Genomic DNA, 12,857 nt, shown 5'->3' on the forward strand with positions numbered 1-12,857 from the left:
ATGTAAACCAATTTGCAGCTATGTATATAAACATTTCATACACATCCAATTACAACAGAGAACTCATTTCATTTGAACTGTTTTGCAATCTGATAAAGTATGTCCTGGACATCTTTCCATTTAGAATGTACAGTATTATTTTAATGTTACTTAACCAATTCTTTATTGATAATTTCTCCTTTTCATTATTTGAAATAGTTCTCAAAGAACATCTTTTCAAAATATAGCCCTGAAATGATTAAATTTGAATTGACTTTATTTCATCAAAATCTTTATGAATCACTGAATTATGGAAAATTAGGAGAAAGGACATGTCTAAACTAGAACTTTACCCAGGAACCCAGGAATAACAGTTATATCTATTTCTTCTTCTTCTTCTTCTTTTTTTACATTGATAAAGTTTCTCTTTACTTTGGGTTACCTGATGTCTAGTTAGGTTTGAATGCTCACTAAAGCCTTTGCCACACTCATCACATTTGTAAAGTTTTTCTCCAGTATGAGTTCTCTGATGACATGAAAGTTCTGATTTGTTACAAAAGAACTTGCCACACTCATAACATTGATAAGGTTTCTCTTTGCTGTGGGTTACCTAGTGTCTAGTTAGGTGTGAATACGCACTAGTGGCTTTGCCATGGTCATTATATTTGCAAAATTGTTCCTGCATGCTGTATGGTCTTTTGTCAGTATTGAAGGATGCCTAAAATCATTCCCATACATATTTAAATGTTATCTTCACCAATAGCAGTCACTTTTGAAGAGTTAAAACTGAGGAAGTATTATTATACACTTCTTGACTAGGCTATATTTATAAAAATTTCCTTCCGTTTGAAAAATCTCCACATCAGTTAGATGTGACCGAAAGCTTAGTCCAAGACTGCTTCCAAGAGGCTTGTGTCCTACATGCCTCTGACCATGTAGTCGTCCATCAGTAAGATAATTTTCATGAGTTACAGGCATCCCTTTGTCATTTCTTTTTTTTTTTTTTTTTTTTTAATATATTTATTGATTTCAGAGAGACGGAGGGAGAGGGAGAGAAACAGATAGAAACATCAATGATGAGAGAGTCGTCACTGATCGGCTGCCTCCTGCACAGACCCAACTGGGGCTTGAGGCCACGACCCGGGCATGTGCGCTAACTGGGGAATCGAACGGTGATCTCCTGGAACCTAGGTCGACACTCAACTGCTGAGCCACACCAGGCCGGGCCCTTTGTCATGTCTTTTATCATCACTCTGCTGACATGCAAAGTCATGCATATTTTCCTGGATTTCCCTGAAGTAAAAATCTTTGCTTTCACGGTTTTCACACCCTTCAGACATCATGGTTTGGCAGAGTTCTCTTGTATGGTTTTAGTGTTTTGATCACATGTGGAAAACAGATATCTATGGAGTCTGTCCTGAGGAACGAGGATTCCCAGACCTACACCAGGCCTTCCTGCCCAGGGATTCTGTGCTAGGAAGAAAAGTCCCAAAGCTTCTGGCCGTATAAGGCCCCCTGAGCTGAGTTCAGGTATTTCCATTCCTCCTCAGAGAATTCAGTGACCACATCTTTGAATGTCAGCCATCCCCTTTCTCAGGCAACAAGGGTCTTTAGAAATCAACCCTTGGCAGTGTGGCCTTCCCTCTTTATTCTTTATTAACAAATCATATACAATAAACCAGCTAATATACTTTTTTTCTTCGTCAAGTCCTTAAATTTTGAAACTACTGCTTAGAACACTGCCTGTTAATCTTGGCTGCACATTATATTTTTAAAATCTTTTCCGTGCTGCACCAATTAAATCTTTAGGGTGGGACCTGGGCTTTGCAAACCCCACCCTGTGATTCCAGTATACAGCCAGTGGCGAAAAATAATAACTCAGAAAGAGTAGCTTGTCTTGAAAGAGAGAAACAGAGAGGAAGCAAGGGAAAAATTTCAATAAATCGGCCTGATAGCAAGAATTTAATATATGTGAAAAAGATGCCCATATAATGCTATCTTTTCCTTTCTTGCAAGGGACCGAAAGGCTCCATTTGCTGTTTTAATTTGGTTAGTGGATGTATGGAGAGAAATTGCAGCATCTTACTGTGCACGGGGCTGGTCCTATTACCAACTGTAATTGCTCTTGGCACCTCTTCTTCGTAGCGCTTGTTTGGGGTGCATTTTATATTTTCTACTTTCTTCATCACTGTTTAATTCCTACTTCTCTCCCTGGTAAAGGGTATTCTTCTTGAGAACAGGGCTCTAGGCTGTTTCTGTTCAGGGCTACATGCCTAGGTGCTGGTGTAGCGCTGACACAGTTGGCACTTGATCGGTAGTGGCTCCATGAATTAATGATGAGCACTTTGGATCATCAAACAGGGGTAAAAGGTAGTCAGAGAACAGATTAGCTGCCATGGGAGCAGATTGCTTTTGTTTTCACTTTTTTAATACTCTTGTATGCCAGATAGAGAACAAGGTGCATTTTATTTGGAGAGATATCAGAATGTATTTCACTTACAAATGAGTTTTCTATAAGAAAAATGTTTTTTTTTTTTTTTCAGGGGGGAGGTGATTTTGCATATAAAAATGGGGAAAAGTGTGAGAAAATGATAACAGAAGATTATTAGGAAGAAAAAAGACATTTTATTTAACATCGTAGTGAATACATTCTTCAGGAAGGCTATGGACTTTTGCAAAAAGCTTGTCTTGTATTTAAGCAAGAAATAATTGAAAGGAAACTGGTTTCCATGGAAGTCCATTTTTGTCAGAAGAGAGAAGATTTGGTGTGGAATGATGATGACATCTAAAGGAACCTGGGAGGGTCAGTTCAGTGCTGGAGGCTGGTTTTGAAGCTAAATTATACTAAAATATTCTAAAAGTTCAATTGAGACAACTAAAGATATGAAAGTGATTATGTTTCATGACTAAAACGAAAATTAATGGGACAGGCATGGCACTGGAAAGAATAAGAATGGTTCTAATGTTCTCCAGGTCTCTGCAAAACTTGCCATGAAATATGTAATTCAGTCATCGGAGAGAGAACAGACTATTTCACCTTACCTTTGTTAAGTTTTGTTTGCATATTTGAGGAAATTATGAATAATATTTTTATAAAGGCATTATATAGATGATGGTAAGTATTGGCAAATTAAGATAGGCTTGATTTCACTGCTGTGTAAATTTAGAAAGTAGGAAAAATGTATGGGAATAAAGGTCTAAGTACATAAAGATGTGGATATATAAAAAAGAATAGTATTTTTTGTCATGTTTACAATCGTAATTATTTTCAATCAATCATTTATTCTCTGTATTTATTTTTTATACTTTTGTGTCCATACTTCCAGAACAGTTTCAGATTTTTCACCAGAAGGAATGTAATAGTGAAGTGAGCTTATTTTTATAATTTTATCATGCCCATTTTTTCCCACAAAACCAGACCACTTTTATACAGTTAAGTTTTATTCTGCAGTTTATTATGAACATCTTCAGTTGTCCTTGTGTTTCACTTTTTAATCATTATTAATATTATATATAGGCCTCACAACAAATGTCTTTTCTCAAGACAAAGGGATCCAGCATTTGTGGTTTCAAATGGCCACCCTGAAACAGAATTTAAGGGCAACACTGGTTTGTTAAAAGTAATTGTCTTAATAAAAGAAAATAAGCATATTGAAATGTATGTAGTTCATTATTTTCTAGTGTTTTCACTTCTAATAATACTATTTATTACTCTGTGCTTACTGAGAAGATGATAGAGTAGTATTTTAATAATGTTAAGTGATGGCATTAACAAAAGTTCTTATTCGTATTTAGAGATACACTCCAAGACTATTTAAATATGATAGCTTTCTTCTTAATTTATTTTAGAGTATTTTGTAAATTAAGAGAAAAAAACAAACTTATGGTCGACATATGAGATTATTATAATAAAACCTGAAATCCAGTGAAACTTGTATCATGTTTGATATAATCATCTCCCAGATTTTAGGATCTATGAAACATTTCATAGAATCAGAATTATATTGCTGGTGGAAAGACCATACAGATTACTCAGTCCGTTACCCTGTTTTATAGGTGAGAAACCATGACCCAACAGGTAGTTACTTAGGTAACTATGAGCCATGAGAAGTGTCCAGGCTCTCTGGATTCCTGGTCTGCTGCTCTTTCGTGTCATGTTTTTACTGATTTTTAAGTGGATAAGGCCCAACCAAGTATTTGCCCTTCACCATCCATCCCCCTATTTGTTAGCAAATTCAGAATTCTTTTTTCATCATGAAAATAAAAATTATCCCCTTCTTCCACTTTAAAGCTGGCCTGAAGATGTACAAATGGAAATGATGTTAGCACAGCCCACACCGGAAGATGCCTGGTGTATTTAGATTATATGAAAGTAAAGGTCAGGATTGGGAAAGTCAGAGTGGATTAAAAGAAAACCCAGTGTGAACACCAAGACCAACATCCACTAAAAAAATAAAGCAACGATTGGCCACATATTTAGCCATTCACAGACAAATTGGATAATCTGTGATCTTTTAATAATAACGATGAATCTATCATTAACGATGATTAGTCGATGTCATTCTAGGATACATATCTTGACATATAAATGTTTTACAATGTGCCTTGAATTTTTAAAAATCATTGATAGATGGAAAGATCCCTAGAATAAAATTTTATAGAGTGTGATTGTCAAGTATGTTAATTTGGGGGAATAAACTTGATAGAAGTTAAATATTTGAATAAAATTATGTAAAAAGATAGAGGGCCCTAGCCGGCTGCTCAGAGGTTAGAGTGTCGACCTGTGGACTGAAGGGTCCCAGGTTCAGTTCTGGCGAAGGGCACATACCTCGGTTTCAGGCTTAGAGTGCACGAGTCATCCAGGCGATGTGTCTCTCTCACACAGATGTTTCTCTCTCTGAAAAAGCAACGGAAAAAATACCCAATATCCTTGGGGAAGGATTAAAAAAAAAAAAGGCAGAGGAATGGAACAGAAAGATTATTTATTGGTTTCTTTATATATACATGTATATGTATATATATATATAATTTTACAAATATTTATCACATGTATACTTATGTGGCACGCACTGCCCTACTCATTGGAGCATATAATAAATGACCCAAATGGACAAAAATCCCTGCGCCCAGGGAACTTACATTCTAACGATACGCACTTCTTTCTGCCAAAGGCATGCTGTCATTGCTCTGAATACTTACAAAGAGCGGGGTAGTGGGGGGTAAGGTGGGCGTGGAGAGACAGAGGCTAGAAGGGGGGGCTGTGAAGGGCAGAAAACTTGTGAAAATGGTAGACTAAGTTCTGGGGCTTTCTCCACTGTGTAGCTTTTCTGACTCCACTCTACATGAAGTGTCCCCTCATGTGCCCAGTAGGCCTGTCTGTTTTCACCTCTGCAGTAATCATATCTCACTCTGTTTCCTGTACGTTTTCTTGCCTTTTCTCTCCTCTTGACTCTGAGCTGCTCTAAGCTCTAATCTTTGTATCCCAGAACCAACTACAGTGTCTGGCACATAGTGGGTGCTCTGTAGTGTTTGTTTAGTGTGTAGTAATAGCAGTTATCTGACAAAATATTCAGATTTGTTGTGGAGATCTGCATCTCTGTGTTTTACTATCTGCATTACATTCAAAACTGAAATGGACTTTTTGGACTGAAAAATGGTGATTGAAAATATCTTTTCCTTGAAATTTCTAAGACCAAATACCAGTGGCAGGGAGAAGAGTTACTTACTTATTGTAAAGGAGTTTTAGCTGCCCTACTTCCTCCAAATAATGTCTATCAGCTCTTCTTCAAATCACAAATAAACAAAATTGGATAAAAACACAATGTGAATTTAGCTTCAAAACAGGTCCATAAGCATATCTTCCAATCAGATTTCCATTTTTATCTTCTTTTATTTTTTAATTGAGTTTATTGGGGTGACATTGGTTTAATAAAGTTATATAAGTTTCAGGTGTACAATTCTATAATACACCAACTGTATATTATATTGTGTGTTCACTACCCCAAGTCAAGTCTCCTTCCACCACCATTTATCCCTCATATACCCTCTTCTACCTCTCCCACCTCCCTTCTTCGCTGGTAATCACCATGCTATTATCTGTGTCTAGGAGGGTTTTTTTTCTTAATTCTTTTTAATATAGTCATTCCAGAACTGCTGTCATCAAGTTGCTAGCCATTGAAAACAACTTCAGATCTTAGGAACACTTTAACATACCTTTTAATAATTTTATAAAAACAATCTGCAGAACAAAACCCCAATGTAAACCTCTCACTTTGTGGGCCTTACTAGACACCAAAAGGAAATCCATCCCTTCAAGTGTATTGCAAGTGAAAATGTACTTGAATTAGTGCCTGGAGAACTCTTCCCACCTCCTCAAGTTTCCATAAGTACCGTTTTAAGCTCTCTCTCAGCTCTGTGCAAAAGATCTGGGATGTGGGAGTAAAAGGGTGAGCGTCAGTGTATGCTTAGTTCAAACAGTTAAGATTAAATTCCAAGAATTCCCTAGGAAGAACTTCTTATCAACCTGACCCAGCATTACCTGTGGTATTTGCTTCAGCAAATGATTTAAAATACATAACTGTTGTCTTTGGTTTCAAGTTTATAGTCAGAGTGGTTTGAAAACTATTGGCACAGAACATAAGAACCAGAGATGAAAATGGAGCCTATTAACACTGAATATAGGTTGTGATGAATCACAGTTTGTCAGCTTTCAAGTATTACAATTATCTACCTAAAAATACTCTACTGTACTCAGTCACTGTCCCTAGCTGTTTGCCTTGCTTGCCACTTGAAAAACTTCTAGTGCTGTTGCATGTTTGTTTTTAGGCTGAATATTGACATTCTTCAATATTTTTTCACTTACCAATTATCTCTTAATTGCTATATATTTTTCTTTTGAGATAAATATAGTATCACACTAATCACACTAATTGTTGGTGGGCATTGGTAGCATTGCTGGGATTTATAGATTAATCATTGTGGGGAGGAGAGGAAGTTGATGTTAGTTGGATTATATCAGTGCTACTAATTGAAGAGAGAAAAAAATTAATACAGACTTTGATCCTGGATTCTGAGTCCGAGGGAGAGCTGTCAAATGGCATCGGATTCCTGCTATTTAATATTAAACATCCCAAACATAGTGTTGTTTTACTAGCACACCTGCCTGATTATTGGAATGAGAAAGCCTCTGCCAATATTATGCTTATCCACAATGGGCCTGAATTTATTTGTAGTAAGACCACTTTCCCTTCCAGAATTAATGTGTGTGTGCACATGCTTGTTTGTGCTAAACAAAATGGGTGAGGTAGATCTCTTTAAAATTATTGTTAACACTGAGACCAATGGTAAAGTAAGCATATTGAATTAAAAGTCAGAATAAAGTTAGTGATGTTAGAGTGGGGCGGGAAGAAGAGAGAAAGGGATATACAGAGAAAAAGCAGAAGATGGCCAGATGTGTTGGTTTCCTGGGAGGTTTGCTTGCTGTTCTGGGTGAGACCAGAGAATAACCTAAAGAATTAGCCTTTTCTCCTCAAATTTCAGATAAATAATTTGGTGTTATACTGAAAAGTCTTCAAACAGAGGCAAGGGATGAGTATTTTATTAAGTCCAAATGGCTTTCCTCTCTACCAACTCCACGTCTTACTCTGTACCAGGAAAGGTAATTTATGTACCAATTAAAAATGTGTTGGGACACAATCTTACCTGATTTAGAGGCTGTGGGTTATTCTGATACCATATATTTTCCCATATATGCTGTCATCATTTTGATAAAAAAACACACAAGAAAAATGTATAGTCAATCACACCTCTGGAAAAAATTTGTTTTACACAGCATAGGGTTATGTCCCTGAAATGCGTTTTAGTCGAAACATACATGGTAGGTGAGTGAACTATAAGAGAAAAATGCTTGCCCTTGCTGGGGAGCAAGAGGAGCCAATTGACAGCCTACAGGTTATCATTCTGGCCCATTTGTTTTTGCCTGTCTCCCAATTGATTGCTACAGCCATCCTCTCAGACTGAAATCCACCCATTACACCCTTAAAATGTGAACAAGTATAGGTTGTGACCCAGGGCTGCAGGAACTGGCTGGACTTTCTTTTGTCAAAACCGTGATTTTCAAAGTTTAAAGTAGATTCTGTGAACACAATGTTGAAATCTCCTTCTCGTGATTTCTGCCCTTTCCTCTTAAATATACAGATATGAGCTCTCCTTGAAGTAATCCTTCATTGTGAGCATCAAGGAATCACAAGGTAAAGTGGAACTTTCTGACCTACCCCCCTGACCTCTGGGGAGGGGAGAAGGGCTAGAAGTGGAATCAACCCCCAGTGGTCATGATTGACTTAATTAATCACGCCTTTTAATGAAACCTTCATAAAAACTGAAAAGGACAGTGTTCTGAGAGCTTCCAGGTTGGTGAAAACAGGGAAATGAGGGCCAAGTGATGACTGGAGAGGGAATGGAAGCTCCACTCCCTTTCCCACACCTTGATCTATGCATCTTCCATCTGGTTGTTCCTGAGTTAAATCCTTTCATAATAAACCAGTGCTCTAGTAAGTAACACATTTCTCTGAGTTCCACGAGCCCCTCTAGCAAATTAATGGAACCCGAGGAGAGGTAATTGGAACTTACGATCTATAGCAGGTTGGTCAAAAGCCCAGGTGAAAACTTAGACTTGGGATTGGCCGTCTGTTAGGGTGGGAGTCTTGTAAAACTTAGCCCTTAGTCCGTGGGATCTGAGGCTATCTCTGGGTAGGTAGCTTTAGAATTGTTTGTGGAATACGCAATTGGTGTGGGAGCATTGCTTGGATGTGTGTGGAAAACCCTCCCACATGTTGGAACTGGGGGCAGAATGCTGTAGGACCACACTGCTGCTCAGGTGGGGGGTAAGGGAACTGGAAAAGGGGTTAGGGAGTAACTTCTAAGTTCTTCATCAAAGGTGGGCTCTGGGAGGGCTTCCTATTTAAAGTCAGTCTGGTGAAATGAACAAAACACTGGATAGAAAAACAGCTCCTGGGAGGCATTTTATTTCCCAAAATCAAAGACCCCATTCCAGAACTTTTCTCATGTACCAGAAAATTCTCTAAATTCAGCTGTTCATGAGTTTAATGCCAACTACAAAATCTAGGGCAGGTTCCATAGAGGAAGCTCTACTTTCTTGTCAGGATAATTCTGCTCATTGTTCCAGCCTACTGTTTTCAAAGGGAAGAACTGAGCTAAATATCCTGCTTTGTGTGGGCATTTGATTGCCCTTCTTGTTGATTAATTTTGCTTTAGGTGGCCTAGGTAGGCAGCTGGTTAATTTATACAAGCAGGATTCTTCCACTCATACTTAGCCTTCTTATAACTATGCCTCACAATTTCCTTTCCTTCAAGTTTGGGATTTGTTCCATTGGAGCCCAAAGAATACTGTCACTGGGATTTCTCAGTATTTTCTTTCTGGGATGTGAACTAGAGGTGTTTACCAGTAGATTTCCAGCATAAACAACCATAGGTAACTTTTCAATATTTCATACTTTATTTTGTGATTTTTTGATGCTCATAATGAAGCATTACTTCAAGGAGAGCTCATATCTGTAATATATGAAGTCCAGCCAGTTCCTACAGCCCGGGGTCACAGCTGGGTACTTGTTCACATTTTTCCTGGTATATCAGGATCTCCTGGCCATAGTTCCCATTCCTGGTGCATTGTAAAAGTTACCGTATTAACATAACAATGGATACTTTTTCTTTCTCTTAATATAAGAAATTCCCAGGTTTTAGGAGCTCTGTGCCAGAAAGGGGTCAGAGACCAGATATAGATTTCTTATTATGAGCCACAGTATCACAGGTCCAATGGCTCACAGTAAAGGAAGATTGTAGTCTTTCTATAAGTTAGAAGCCACAAATTTCCAGATTTAAGTTGACATTCTCAGGTTGGGAACAAAGAATGATTACAAATTTATTATTTTTGTTTTACAAGGTAGGAGGATTTGATTTGCTGGTTTGTTTCTTTGTTGTTGTTTGTTTGTTGTTAAGTCCTCTTGATATTGAAGGGAAGTGTGCCTAGTCTCCTTTGGTTGCTACTGGGGGTACGGTTCTTGGGGTACCACTGGAATAAGCATTTCCAGAGGCCCCCACAGGAGAATGAGATATACTAGAAAGCTTTATTTGCGTGGAATTACACCTTTAGGTTTCCAAATTCCCATTTTTCTTAGTCCAGTCATAGGAGAAATGTAGCCTGGGTTTCAGTAGAGCTAGAACCAGGGCCACTCTCCAGAGTTTTTGTCCCATGTTGCAGCCGGGTCCAATGCAGCGTTGTGTGTGGGGTCCTCATAGCAGTAGGCCACAGGGGGGAATGCCAGGGAGCCAAACATGAGTCATGAGCCAAGCCTGCCAAGAGGAACCAAGAGAGTGAACTTCTTTGTTCAAGGGATTAAGTATCCCAAATCTTCTAAAGATTGCAGTGGCTACACCCATTCTGGCCAATACCTTTGTTCCCAGGTGTGACTGACAGGCAGATATCTTCCCTATGTCATCCCAACTTTACTGGGCATGCATCTATCTTCCCTTTGTGGTTCCCTCCCCCAGTGTTTCGTAGGGAACATGCCTATAATAACTAGTTAATTACAACAGTATCACTCTTTTTAGCTCCCTCATTCTTTCCTGTAGTTTTTTGGGTTTTTTTGGTTTGGGGTTTTTTTGCTGCACAGAAGTCAGCTTTTTGATTTCTTGCTTCCACAGTATCTCCTGCCCCAATTTCAAGCAAGGCCAGACTTCCGGATCTGGAAGAAGGGCCCCAGGTCCAGGAGGAAATTCACACTAACGTCCCATCACTACTCTCCTAAATGTGATTTCAGTTCTCTAAGACCATCCTTTCTGCCAGTTGACACCTTACCTTACCTTTTAAAAATGGATCCTCGGTAGATTTCTGTGCAGACAATGGTTTGTCAAGTTCTTTTCCATTCTTTTCCTTAGATGGTTTCTGGGACAATACTTTAGAATGTAGAGAAGTGACAGTCTGCACCGCCATGGTGATAGGTTGGACACATTTCTTTTATTATGCAGGTTGTGACATTCCTTGTTGCAGCTGTAGCCACAGCACATGGCCGTCGTCTACTCTGTGCAAGGCCAGCACAGGTAACTCACTTTTGTTCAACACTGAGTCATATAGGCAACTGAATGTGTTTATTGTTCTCTCATTAATGTGAGGATTAAAAGTGAACTTCTAAACACTCTCTTGACTAGACCCCGTACGCAGATTGTAAATAACACCTGAAATTGATTACTCTAAGCTTGATTGCATATCATTTTTAATAGATGTCATTATCCTTAGTTACATACATTGTACATGTATTCTGGCAACTGGAAGTTTTTACTTGAATGTCAAAGTATTTAAACTTAAATAGTAAAAAACTTTGTTATTTTTTGTAACATATTTCTGTATGTGTTATGTATTTTATAGTTATAGTTTTATGCTACATTTAATTGTAATAGTTATCGAACAACAGAGATGTACAGGTAGCTGTTCTAGAATTGCGGAGGGATTTTCTTTTTAATGTATTATCTTTTGCTATATTATCAGAAATTACCTGGTATTTTGTAAAGAGACATCAAAAGTAACAAAAAATATATAGCTTAGAATCAAAGATAGTAATAGAATACTAAATCAACATTTAGATGCTTATAAATTATAATTTTTCTAAATGTCTGAATATTAATAATTATCCATGGACAATTTGTTTAAACGTACTCCCACTAATTTAGAACACTACTTTCAAATATTAAATGTAAATTTATGTAAATATTAAAAGTTACCATAGATATTTAAAGACAAGTATTGAAAAGAGAAAATGGGTACTGAAAGGAAAATACATGTGTATTAAGATTAGAGGTGAGTTCAAATCTTGATTCAAAAAGTACGTATAGTATTTCAGAGTCAAGATGAACTGTAGGTTACTTGTTCTCACATACTGCAATTACACCCGAATTAGTGCTGACGTGTCTGTATTAAAAAACAAACACGTTTACCTACCTCTGTCATAAATATTCTTCATTTACAGTCTGAGCTATTTAGATGTGAATTTCACTGCAAATTTTAACTTTATATTTTGAATTTGATTATATTTTCTGGCTATACTTAGCTACATGAAACCTGTGATATTTGTGACCAAGCAGAACAAGATTCCTTTAAGAACAATATTGTTAATTTGTGTTCATTTTAAGGTTAGTAGCAGGGAAAACTTTATACATTTGCCACTGGATTATTTCAGATACACATACACACACACACACACATGTGTGTGTGTGTGTGTGTGTGAGTGTGTAATATATATTGCCCACATACTCAGCCCTCTTGGAAGGGTACGAGTTTACAATTTCTGTGAAAAAATGTTTCACAAGGATTTGGAACCAGCCACTATTTGAAAAGAACAAACTTTCCTCTTTAATTTGTTAAATTTTACCTGTGCTCAAAATTAGCACTGCTTTAGTAATTCAAACTGTCCAGTGATTCTCTACACATCAAAGACTGGCTCTTAATGTGGAGCAGTATAATGCAAGCTGGTTACTTAAGGCAGTTCAACTTTGTTGAGCGTGTACAATATAATATATGCAATAAGCAATTTTTCCTTCTCAAAAGCAGCAGTTAATTATCATAAATGTCAATATTTGTAGCTGCCATGGTTATTTTGCTCCCAAATTGTTTGGACATGTTACTTTCTCATGAAGTATTTGAACATGAAAGTTGTGATCCATTCTGAGTTGCAACCCTCAATTGTAAAATTGCCCATCCAAATTCCTAAATTGCTTGAGCCTATTAAATGTTAGGAAGTTATAAACTAATAGACTGAAGATATTTTATATTACTCAACACATGCAAGTAGATTATTTTGTTACTAGTT

The 12,857-nt window shown here is 37.4% G+C and overlaps 2 protein-coding genes across 2 annotated transcripts in view; one reads left to right on the forward strand and one right to left on the reverse strand.

Annotated features, from left to right (window-relative positions):
* The window catches only part of LOC107531619 (regulating synaptic membrane exocytosis protein 1-like), a 197,725-nt gene that overhangs the window by 36,917 nt on the left and 147,951 nt on the right, over nucleotides 1-12,857 (forward strand). The gene's annotated exons all lie outside the window — the stretch shown is intronic.
* On the reverse strand, nucleotides 760-10,987 carry LOC148093070 (zinc finger protein 578-like). Its single transcript, XM_087817213.1, is given in 4 exon segments — nucleotides 760-906; nucleotides 1,197-1,338; nucleotides 1,424-1,571; nucleotides 10,858-10,987. Coding segments are annotated over 4 exon segments (567 nt in total).

This window comes from Miniopterus natalensis, chromosome 5 (assembly GCF_054644295.1).
Source record: "Miniopterus natalensis isolate mMinNat1 chromosome 5, mMinNat1.hap1, whole genome shotgun sequence".
Classification (NCBI taxonomy): Eukaryota; Metazoa; Chordata; class Mammalia; order Chiroptera; family Miniopteridae; genus Miniopterus; species Miniopterus natalensis.